Raw genomic sequence first — 12841 nt, 5'->3', positions numbered from 1 at the left:
AAAAGACTAAAAAAACAGTGACAGGTGTTCACAGCCTCACAGGACAGGTATATCACTATATGCAAAATTGATAGAAATCATTGCCAACCAACTGAAACGCATCACTTATCAAAAGAGATGAATCAGAACAAAAATGTCAATTTCATGACTTATCAATTTAAATATAATACGCTTTTTTTTTTTTTTGACATGTCCACACAAGAGGGAGAGGGGGGATTTGAATTAGTAACTTCCGCTTCATGAGGCGTGGTCTCCAGCCGATTGAATATTATATACTATATCAATAGTGTTGAGCGATTTTTTATTGTGTTTTATTTTCTTAAAAACAAAAAACTTCAAGTTCAAAACTTTAATGGAGAAAAAATCCTCATTTTCCTGTTAACTACTAGCATCGGAATGCCAATTCAAGTCAAATCTAAGGAAAAGAAGAACCACATGTAAATCTCTACTGCAAATGCGCAGAATGAACTTTCTTCTTTTCTTTCCATCTCTACCTTCATTTGAATTTTATTCTACTTTTCCTTTTTGATTGATATAAACTGCGGAACTTCAGTAGGGGGCAGAGTTACATATGGTATAGTGGGGAATTCTGTGTTCCAGTAAAAAATGGAAACCTCATGGATGAAAAGGGTATAGTCATATTGGAATGGCAGCTATTGCTGCGTTAGCCAGCTCTCCCATGTCAAAACGCGAACACGCAAAATTTAGTTTTACAATTCTGCTAAACATTACAAGACTACCAAATATCAGTAGAGCACACTAATTATATAGAAAAGAAAGTAGAACCACCAAAAAATTCAATTTGGATGTAAAATTAATTATCAGTACACATGCCAATTTGTATATTGGAACAATATCTAGGCACTACAAATCATCATTTTCATCCATACCTCTCATGTCATCACTGCCTCTGTCATCTGTACTGTCACTACAATCATCCAGATCTTTTACTTTGTCACTCAAAAAAGTAGGCTCGCTGGGGACTGTTACATCAATCCAGCTCACGTCCTCTCCCTCCAATACTCCTGGGTCCTCCACCCAATCTCCCATGTTGGCATCTATAGCTTCTAAGCATAGGGGGTCAATCGTACCTCTTCTAATCCTAGCTTTACTTGCTTCGGGTCTCCTGGTTGGACAGAAAAAGGCCAAGACACAGGTTGTAAGCTTTTGCAGCACAACATGTTCAGAAAATAAAAGAGAAGCCACCTTAGCTAGTAGGGGCAAAAAGAACAAGAAAATTAAGATAACTAATCACCAAAGGAAAAACATAAAATATACACTTAACATAGGATGACAAAAAAGAACTGTCTATCGTATCAGATATTCCATCGTTTCAATCATGTTTTTTTTATTTCATTTAAAATTGTACTTTTACTTGGGGGGGGGGGGGGAAAGGGGGGGCGGGAGGTTAATGTAGAGAGGAAGGGAATGAAATCAATGGCCATTTTTTTTGGCAACCAGAAAAAAGACATACCATAGGCTTGTTTCCCCTTTATAATAATGTGAATAAATTGCAGTGGACAGTCATTCAACTTCAATTTCTAGAAGTTAAAAGGATCCAAAACAACCCAAGATCCATATTGTATGGGTTTGGAGAGTTGCTTCAGCCGGCTTTCAGACTTTTTTTCTTTTCTTTTCCTTCTTTTTTCCAGTGAGTTACAGTTGCACCAAATGGATCTTGAAACTATGACCTTGCCCTCCACCCCATTTTCAAGGGAGGAAGTGCCATTTCAGACCTTTGATCTCCTGTCTTCATTTCTACTTACCAATCAAACTTGGAAAGATTAGTTTTCCAAGGGAAACTGATGCCAAAGCATCCTCTCAATACCCAATAATAAGATCTAAACTCAGGCTTTAACTCTTCATAATGAACATGCCATTCCATCATCACCATCACCAAAACTTTCACCAAGTATAGGAAACTAAGGTAAGAAACCCCAGTCCTTCATCACCTTTAGCCAGTTGTAACTCACTTGAAAATACCACCTCTAACACCGCTTGAAAATACCATTGGACCAAGCCAAACAATTAGCCAGTTGTAACTCAAATACACTGCAGTAGAGTAAAGCTTTAGAAACAAATCTATCAAAGTAGCAGACAACCCACCAAATCCTAAGCCCAGGTGGGCAACCAGGTTTGGAAGACTAGGATTGCGGCTGATCAAATCCTTTCTGGAATGAGGAAATGGTGTTTGTGGTGGAAGAGTCATTTGAGGATTACTTGTTGCTTTTGGTTGAGGACCGTGTTTGTGGTGGCCCATCAAATCCTAACGCCTGCCAGAGTAGGGTGGCCATTCGCCAAAGGGTCCAACCACATGGTTTTTTCCTTTTTTTTTTTTTAGTTGTTTCAGAATTTTTATTTTTATATTTATTAAGGGTATTTTTGCATTAAAGGATATTGACAACTTTTGATTGTTTGAGAGGAATATTGTCGCACTCTAAATTTTGGGGGGAACATTGTAAATTGGATAGTAGTTTAAAGGAGATATGTTGACTTTTCCCAATATTCAAACACTCCCCTCATGTGTGAGATCAAATTGTTCCTTAATAAGTGAGGCCCAACACATGACACATGAAATATTTGACTGATATAAGATGTGAATTACAAAAATAGAATTCGAACTCAAGACCTTTGCTCTGGTACCATGTTAAATCATTAATTGTCCTAAAAGTTTAAGACGATAAAAAATGAAGAATTTGATTATTTAATTAATATTCTAACAGCAACCCTATAAATCAATTTGCTACAGCAATAGGAATACGAAAAACTAGCATGAAATATGTCGATAGACATGAAATGGTAATCTTAATCAAAGTGGCCTATCTCCTTTGACAAGTACAATCTCTTCAAACTAGCCAACCTATTCCTCCGATTTTACAATCACCACATCCCAAAAGGTCCTAGTTTTGAAAGAAGAAATAAGAGGCAATCCCAAATATGACATCGAGAGAGATCCTACCTCAGAATCAAGTAACTCACCAACTCCATCCACCCCTGCACCTCTTTAACAAGGAACACTCTTGTTCAGGCTAACTTTCCACTCTGAATGAAAATTAAGCTTGAAAGCTAGAGTACCCCTCAAAAAGAGCTACTTCCCCAGGTAGAGTAAAATGAAGCAAATTCATCTATCGAACCCAAGTAGCTGGAAATTACTTTGTTACATAAGTCTGGTTTTATCCAGAAGATAGCACATTTACTCCAAGACATACTGTTTGAATTATAAATATTATATGGGGAGATTACAATGTTAGATAACTGTCGTTGTATCCATAAAATAGCATATTTTATCTGGGATGTGGCATTTATATACTGTTAAATTACAATAAGCAAATATATCCTGATATACCTCTGTTAGAGTGAATATATGAATATTTGTGGAAGGGTGTGTAATTTTCTAAGTGTACGAGGAGTGGTATGTAAACCTTCTAGAAGGAGGCTAGCTGTCCTAGTGAGGTGTCATTCTATAGCTGTCATAATACAGAATATTATTGTATTTTGTCCTTCTATTAAATGAATAAGTGAGGAGGAAGGAGCAACACTAAATCAGGAGCTCCATTCCATTCCATAGTTTTCTTTCCATTTCAATTTCTTCAGTCTCGTTTCATTATAACCTAGATGAATGGCAAAGTCTTTCCAGCACATGAGAATAGAAGTGAAGTGATTCATGAGTATGAAACGCCTCACTAGAGGCAACTTCTAAGTGAAAGAAAGAGAGGCAGAAGACCAGAAACAATGCATGATTAAATCCAGTGATTCTTGTTGTGGACATCATTTGGATCAATCAAAATCAAGACTTGCGTAATGACTTAATCTGATGATAATAAAAAAAATCGCCAATAATTTAGTCACAGCTCTTTGTCAGATAAAGTTCATTCCATGAATGTAGAAGATTGAACAGAAGGACCAATGAGCTATCTGAAATCCACAAGTGCTTCGACTCCCATGGTATTACGAATATAATTGTCAAAAAATTACCGAAGGACAAAATACCTCTCTTGAAGACGCAAGTTATAATGAACAAATATAAGATCGTTCAATCTTTGATGCTCCAACCGGTTCCTCTTCTTCAAATGGATACGTTCAAACATGCTCCAATTCCTGTCACATCGGGTGATACTGCAAGTTTGGCTTAATATCCTGACAGCTAAGCGCTGTAAATCTGGGTAATCAGCCGCATACAGTGACCACCAAGTAGCTGCAAAACAAACATAATAAGAATTACTTTACCATGTACAACAAAGTATTAGAAACTTGGAAAGAACAAATGATAAGATGGTAACCTGGAGCCAATGAATCTCGACTACGTAATGCCACAGGTCGACCAAAATCTCCTACAGCTTCCTCATAGAAATTTACATTACTTGTAATCATGACCTGAGCTGTTAAATCAGGCTCTAAGGTTTCAATGCAGTCAAGGAAGCCCTTTTGGATGACTTTGTTAGACGAGAAACTGGGGTTGTAGAATACGGAGGGGTTCAGGTAGTATGCAGCTGCATGAAGCGAGCTATGAAATTCCTCCTGCCAAATATGATCAACAACCTCTAAATAGGGCAAGTAGGCAGATTCCTTGTTGTTCAATGCATCAATGATGCTTTTCTTTGCTTTTTCCATTGCATCATATATGTATCCGACAGACGGCTTCTCTCCACAGTCCATAAGCTGTAAAACAGATAGCAAGGGCTTTGTCACCTTCAGAGTCTGGTCACACATTGACCAGAAGAGTGGGTCCACAATAACCTCTGCCACCTCAAGTCCTGCCCTTTGCTTAGAGAAAGTTGAATGCATCCAAGCAGCTCCAGTAAACATCTGATGGAGATGGCCCTTCAAAGATAACATGTTCTGCAGCGTCAGAAAGATGGAAGCAAACCTGGTAGTTGTGAGTTGGATAATATCTCTTCCACCTGTTTTCTTCCTCATTAAAATGAGGACCCAAGCATTGTTGTATATAAACTGTGTTACCTGTTTAGCCTTTGCCAAAACATCTTTTACTACATCCATTTTTCCAATGTCCTCGAGCATTAAGTCAATACAATGTACTCCACATGCAGTGCAGAAAAAGGTTTTGTATTTCTCCATTAAAAGTTTTCCTGCAGCTTTGTAACTGGGTGAAGTATCTGTCAGAAAATTGACAATATTCTTTTGCCCGACTTCTTGAACGACACCATCAAATAAGTTTAAAAGTGCCTCAGCAGATGTGATTTCTGATGCATCAACAGATTTTAGGAACATGGTACCCTTCGGACAGTAAACAAAGAAGTTTATCACTGTACGACCAGTTCTGTCCATCCACCTATCAACCATTACCGAACACCCAGTCACTTCCCAAGACTTTCTTAGTTCTTCAACATATTCACTCACATCCTGAACGCCCCTGTTCAGCAACTTACCCCTCAAAGATTGATAAGAGGGCATCTTATAACCAGGGCCTACAGCAGCAATAGCATCAGCCATCTCTTGAAAATACTGTGAATTGGCAGCAGTGAATTGTATGCCAGCTTCATACAAAAATCTCGCAACAGCCATGTCAGCTTGATCCATGCTCTCCTGGGAAGCAAAACTCTGGTGTATTGGTTCAGCAACAATAGGCACAACAGATGAAAAATATTGCTTCTTCTGTCTCCTAGAGCGATTGGAGATTCTTTCCACAACCTCTTTTCCCCTTCTCTTGCTAGTGCCTCGAGCAGAAACCATGTTCTTAATCTGCACCACATCGCCATCATCTCCTTCTTCCCTACCTTGAATATATGACATGGAATCCTTGCTACTTCTCATTCCTTTCTGCCTCTTTAATCTTTCCAAAACTTTAAAACCTAGATGTTGTTGCATCTGCACTTTAACTTCTTCAGGTACTTCCTCACATGGAGCTACATTTCCTCTTTCCCCAGCTAAATGTTGCTTCAGTCTAGAAATCCCACCACCGAGCATAATTTTATGACAGTATTTACATTTGATCTTTTGGCGACCCCCATTTACCATAATTCCATGGGCCCAACCAGGATCAGAAGCTCGGGGAGGTGCCAAACCCTAGTAGGAGATATGCACAGTCAACAGTTAAATTCAAAAGATTTATATCTACAGGAGACTTCCATTCACATACACGGATGAAATAAAATGATAAAAGACAAACATTTGGACTTCAAGTTCAAAAATTCAAGAATGGAAAAGTCAAAAGCTGGAAAGAGCAAACATATATATTACGTACCTGACTATCCTTGTGTTGCATAACTGGGAAAGCGTCAAAAGACTTTCAAGTTTCCACCGACTCTCAAGTTTCCACCATCAGCTGTTAATACACTACTTTCAAGTCAAAGAAACACAACAGATGAAAATCATAATCAATGTGAACAGAACATAAGAACACCTAAATTAAATTTAAGGACTCAACAATGATACTAGAGGCAATAGAGTTGCAAAAGTTCTGAAGAATGGAATTTATAACCACATTAATGAGAAGGGAGCATACAGGAGACTGAGTCCAAACCAGAAAACTAGAAACATTTTGTCACTACAAGTAGACATAAACTACAGAGTTATAGTAGATGCATATGGACAGCACTAAACCAGGTAATCGACCACAATACCGTTGCAGGGCTATGCTTTGACTGCAGAATTATGACTTGACAAAACCGTATTCATTATCCATGCGCTTCCAAGGGCACTTGCGCCTTAGGCAGGGTCTGACTCTTGGATTCATTCATGAGCCTTTGACCATTTACAATAACACTTCAATTTGTATTATAATGACTTAAAGTAATCGTTGGTATTTTACTAAGCCATTCACTTTGGACATTCAGAAGAAAAGATGGACCATTCATTAAGCATGATAATATTATAAAGGAGAAACTTCACTTAACTTCTCTGAACTTTCATCGCTTTTACGATCACTTTCTGAAATTAAAAAACTCTCAATTTAGTGTATCCAAATTTAAAAAGTTTACAATGTCATCTCTCTTTTAGGATTTTCTGTTAAATCCGAACGGAGGATTGAAAATTCCCAAAATACTCCCGTCTTTTTTTAAAATAAAAATAAAAATGATATGCTCCAGCTATGTGGCCCACATGTTGCATTTTTGTTCATCTCTGTAATTAACCTTTGTCAAACAAAAACTAATGCATTTTTATTCATCTTTGTAATTAACCTTCCCCATCATGTTGCACTCCTCCGTGTCCAACATCGACGTCTGCAAGCTCGACTGCAATCTCACCCACGGGAATTTTTGCTGGAATTTCAACGTCACGAAAAGGCTCCATGCCAAAAATCCTTTTGCCTCTACCTCTGCCTCTCCAGTATCTCACGGCCAAGCATGGTTGTGGGTCTTTGTGACCTATGGCAAGCTTGGCCTGACCCACAGCTAGCTTGGTCGTGAGTCTAGTTTTTTAAAAAAATAAATTTTTAATATTTAATTAGGGTAATTTTGTAATTTTACAATTTTACAGGAGTATAAGAGACATTTCACCTATTTATCGTCTAATTTAACCCCAAACTTTAATGGTAAGGGTGACATTGCAAACTTTTTTTTTTTTTTTATAAGTATATTATCAAACGCATAGAGGGGCGCAACTCATGTATACGAGAAGTATATTGGGAAACCCCTACTGATTAGAAAATGATTTATAGAGCTCTAAGAAATCAGAAAAGGTGGATTCATGCGAGTTTGACCAAATCCCGCTCCAAGAGAACAAAGTATGTAACGCCAACTTCCTCAACTCAATCATGCCGCTCTCATTATCCTCAAAGCTGGGTGCATTCCGTTCTCGCCATAAACACCACATCACACATAATGGGATGAGCCTCCATATACGCAAAGCATACCTAGTACCCAATTGACCCCTCCAACTTTCCAAGATGTCACTCACCTTTCGCGGCATAACCCAATTCACTCCAAAGAGGTGAAAGAATACATTCCATACCTCAGTTGCAACCTCACAATGTAGGAGTAGATGGTCAATGGACTCTCCACAATGTTTAAATTTAGATACACTAAATTGAGAGTTTTTTAAGTTTCCCATATTATAAATGTGTGTGAGTCATGGTTTATTCCTTAATAATCTCTAGTTCAAACAGAACAAACCAAGTTGGAGCTATAAGATCATGAACATCAATAACCAAAAGCACCATCTAAAGCTGGACCCAATGTAGTACACCCAAGTATTACTTTTGCAACGTAATGCACATAATGTTTCATTTCTTTAATAAACCAACACAAAACATCCACATATTCAATGTTTTTTTGGCTCAATTTGGTGAGTCCCAGAATATTTCCACCACCATAACAATTTTTTTTTATAAGTATTTCCACCACTGTAACATTGTCTCAACAGAGTGTTTCTATATGATGTTCTAAGGTCACCCCAACAGAATACATTAAAACTCTGACGAGAGAAAAAAATAAATATATATTTACCAACAACACTCTGATCAGCCATGACACAAGGATTTAGATGCTCTTTTTTTCTAACTTCTCTTTTGGCAACTTTTGGGTTTTATCATGTGAAGTCTACATGCCTCATCAGATGGAGATAATTATTTTACATTTATAAAGTTTTTGAATATCTAGCAGTCTAGGGTTACAAAAATATTTTCATTTCAGATCAGTTTATAAGTTACAGGTATTTTTGTCTTCAGTGGCAGAATTATAGTTTTATGCAAACCTCATGCAGGATCTCATATTTAGTTTGAAGTGTTTTAGTAATAATTACAGGACTAGTGTGACTGATCTCTAAGAATTCTATGTGTCTTTTGGATTTTAAGTTATTCTTTTAATTAATTTATTAAGTATGCTTGATATTAAGAGTTTTATTCCTGGTAGGATAAAGTCAAGTTGAAGAATCTATGAAAATGCTTCACTTATTCAAACAAATTCAAACTCCAAAAATTTGAGATTGAGTTTGTGTTATTGAAGGCATGCCTCATTTTATCTTCGCCTCTCTTTCTATTCTTCTATATTCACGACTCTCGGATAACTATTCACAGAACTGGAATAGCTCTTAAGATTGCTTTTATGTCCATCATACTGGGGGGTATTTTCGGTAGAAGGAACAAGTCATGCACAAGTGAGTGGATCTCTCAATGTTTCGATGATTGTGAGAAGAATTCAAATCTACAGCTTTGTTTTCTTAAATCTGCTTCGAGTGGATCTCCATTAATACCCTTCTCAATATCTCTAACTCTAAAAACTTTTTGTACTCTTTCTTCATTCTTGATCTTGTTGGGTGTTTTTCTCTTATATATACTTCTTGTGTAGTTGGGTTGCACCCCTTGCGCTTTTAATTAATTTGATTTACTTATCAAAAAAGTAAAAAAAAAAATTCATGCACACATTATAACTCGAAACATTTTGATTGTTTATATATTTGAGTTGCAGTGAGTCCTAGCTTAGAAGTGCAATTGAAGTGGAAGTTTGGGGGCAAAGAGTAATTTTCCTTTTGCTTATAAACCTTCAAACACCTCATCACAAATCAATGTACAAACCCTACATTCTTTGCTCCACCATTCCAAAACCATAAATTTATTCAATCTTTAGCCCTCTTCAAAAGGAAGCTAGGTAATTATCCATATCAGTCCTATGGCATGAACATCATCTCACATGCAGGTAGGAATGAAAATAAGTCCATGTCATTTGACAAGACATGTTAGTAAAATCCATGTATCAACATTCTAGAATATGCAGCTTTGTGACATCAATAGTTGATGAATCTGCAATCTTGAATGTTTCCAGTGTAATGTTGACATTATTTTGGTTTCAAAACAGTGTCAAAAACACTTGTACAAAGTCATGTACAAACACATGCACAATTGGGTCAAAAGCAAACCATAAAAAATCAGGAAAAAACCCACCAGAAATATAATTTATAAAATCCATATCTTTAAGAATACTACAAACCAATACTTAAGCATATAAGAATAGTCAATAAAAGAAAATTCAAAGAAAAGCAAACCCAAATGCAAAAAACCAAAAACAAATAGAAAACAAGTATCCAAGGCAGAGCAAATGTTGCGTTAAGCACAACTTAGAAGAGTCCTGGTTTTGTACAGTCCAAACTAACAAAGAAATCCAAATTTCAACGTTTAATTCTTTCATTTTCTCAGCAACCAAACAAGGCGGGAAAAAAAATAAATTCTTTAGAAAATGAAAACTCTGATTTGCCTTAATCCGATTCAACTAAACTAAATTAAGGAAATTAATTTCTTTTTATGAACTAAAATTAAATGCAAGATCTTACTCGGAAAATTTCCGAATTCCGGTATAGAACTCAAGTGCCGAAATATCGTGATCCTCTTCCGAGACATCAGGTCCAGAGCTCGAAAACGAAATGACCGGAGGTCCGAGCAGCAAAGGGTTTGAACTAGCGCAGAGACGGATCGGAATAGAACGGTTTTCGAAGGATCTGATTGGCGAAATCGGTGCTGGTTTCTTCAGAGGTGGGCGAAATTTCGAGGTTTTAACATCAAAAAGCGTGTCGGCAAATCGTATCGGCTTGACGGAACGCCCTCTGAAAAAACGGTGTAGTTTCGCTCAAACGTAAAGTTGTGCTAGTGCCGTTACGTTAAGCTCCGTTTGCTTTAATGCAAAGTGTTTTTTCTTGAAAATTTTTTAAATTTTCTTAAAAAATAATTTTCAGTGTTTATATATATATATATATATATATTAAATTTTAAATTACAATAATGTTTCGAAAGGGTTCCAATTTTGTCCTAACCGGGTCTCCATTGAATCTCAGCAATGTCACAGCAAAGTCTAATTGGGTCCCGGTGAGTTCTAACCATGTTCCGGTAAAGTCTTACAAGAATAACTAAAAACAAAAATTACCAACCATAATATAATCTTACAAGATATCTTGTAAGAATATATTATGTTTGTTAAGTTAGATATCTTGTAAGATTATACTTTGTTAACGTATTTTGGTTGGTAATTTTTGTTTTTTGTTTTAAAAAAATGTTTGATGTGACATAAAGTTATTTTTGTGTTTTGATTAATGTTTGTTTAGGTTGAGATAGTAGTTAGTGTTTTTATTTTGAGAGCAAAACAAAAAATTGAAAATAAAGATTTTTTTTTAATGAAAAAGTGTAAATTTTTAACAAATAAAGATTTTAACATTTGACGGAATTTGAATGTAAAAACTAAATTCTTTTTTTGGTATACCCTAGGGATTTCTTAATTCATTTTGATACCGTAAAAAGTTAATTACAAATCAAGTAAATTACAGAGGCTAATTTTATTTATAATTTTTCCTTTTTTTTAATAATAAAGACGTTCGAGACAGTAATTATTGAAGACTGTGGATTTGTGGACTCCAATTATGTATTATATGAATTGTTTCTCCCTAAAAAATAAAATAAACCCTAACATGTTTATATTATTTCTTTATAAATATGAATTTTGGGTCGCTTCAAATATTTTTAGCCTGTTTTAGGAAAAAAAGAAGAGTTAAATTTAAAAATGGTCCATGGACCAAATGTTTATCAAAAACTTCTAATTTCTTAAGCTTTTTCTAACTTTTTAAGGTTAGTACTTCCCTTCACTTGTCATCATTAAATCTAACAACCCAATAGTCTTTAAAGATAATTCAATTAGCTAGGGACCACAAATCATGAAACAAATGTTACTAATTCGAATCTCCCTCCACCATTTCCCTCTCCTTGTGTGAATATGTCAAAAAACAAAAAATCTAACAACCACAACCTGATTGCCACCCGTACAAAAAGGTCACGTAAGACCTATAAAATATTTCACATTTCATATTTGTCATATAGCATATCCCCTAAAAAGGAAAAAAAAAAAAAAAAAAGATTGGAAATGGACCATTTTCACACACACACACACACACAAGCTGTAAACTAAGAGTCTGTTTGGGATTGCATTTGAGAAATATAGTTTTAAAGTAAAAAAGAGCTTTTGAGCAAAATCTTTATTTTTAAGCTTTTGCCAAAAGTGTTTTTTAGCCATTTTTAGGCTTTTTGGACCTTTAAAAACGCTTTTAATTTTTTTACCAAATAAATACTTTTTTCTTAAACTGACTTTTTGAATGTTAAAAGCACTTTTAGCCCCATAAAACGCAATCTCAAATATACCCTAAGACTAAGAAGTTTTATTTTGAGGATTTGGCTTAGATGTAGTCAAAAATAAAAAAAATAAAATTAGACTATTAAAAAAACTATACGAGATCTCCAGTGTTTTTTTTTTTTGTTTACAGCCTCTTAAGTCAAATCAGCCCCAAGTCAAATCCTTACTTTGGGTGGGAAGGGAGAAAAGTTTCCATCTTTGGTTTCATCTGTGTAATAAGTGCATCATGCAAATGTCAATCTATAATCATATGGAATTTTCATTTTCTTGTCTTGAAAGATTGCATAAATTAGATATTTTGACGAATCTTTTTCAGGTGCAGTAATTCTAATGAGAGCCCCCTTTTATCTGGATGTAGTGCAAAACTCTTATTTTACAGTCTCTAATAGAAATTTGGCAAGTCAGCTAAAAGCATAGAATACAACAAAGACGAAAACATCAGATCAACTAACTAAACCAACCCATCAATCGCTCAATTTACTTTTCTCATTCTGTTCTTACCCCCAAATGAGCCAACCCCTAAACCACCTCCACCTCTCCAACCAAACGCCGCTACCTGAATCCACCCAAAGGGCAGGATTATGTCAACTACTCATCTCCTTTGTACGGAAAAAGGGCAGGAGTATGCTAAATAGCAGTCCTCTTGTGCAATATAATCTAATTTATCACGTCAACTACTCGTCTCCTTTGTTTTTCCCTTCTCTCCAATCGTACAAGAATCTAATACAAATTACACTACTTCATCATAGAAAGCTAAAAAAGAAAGGCTGGAAATG

The 12841-nt window shown here is 35.8% G+C and overlaps 1 protein-coding gene across 4 annotated transcripts; it reads right to left on the bottom strand.

The window, feature by feature from the left end:
- Positions 1–744: 744 nt before the first annotated feature.
- Positions 745–10511, bottom strand: LOC132184872 (uncharacterized). Of its 4 annotated transcripts, XM_059598682.2 has the most exons (6): positions 10225–10511; positions 6203–6297; positions 4960–6024; positions 4281–4821; positions 3991–4195; positions 745–1126 (listed from the first exon to the last, which is right to left on the bottom strand). In XM_059598682.2, exons 2-6 carry the CDS (start codon positions 6221–6223, stop codon positions 865–867), a joined length of 2094 nt encoding a protein of 697 aa, XP_059454665.2. In that variant the 5' UTR covers positions 6224–6297; positions 10225–10511; the 3' UTR covers positions 745–864. The 4 variants fall into 4 exon arrangements, with proteins under 4 accessions (XP_059454665.2, XP_059454642.2, XP_059454649.2 ...); XM_059598659.2 differs by having other exon boundaries at positions 4281–6024; XM_059598666.2 differs by having other exon boundaries at positions 4281–6024; positions 6203–6294.
- Between the last annotated feature and the right edge of the window lie 2330 nt (positions 10512–12841).

The sequence above is a fragment of the Corylus avellana genome, chromosome 2, assembly GCF_965113065.1.
Source record: "Corylus avellana chromosome 2, dhCorAvel1.hap1.2, whole genome shotgun sequence".
Lineage (NCBI taxonomy): Eukaryota > Viridiplantae > Streptophyta > Magnoliopsida > Fagales > Betulaceae > Corylus > Corylus avellana.
Note: the sequence above shows the minus strand (reverse complement) of the source record. Positions and strands in the feature narration are given on the sequence as shown.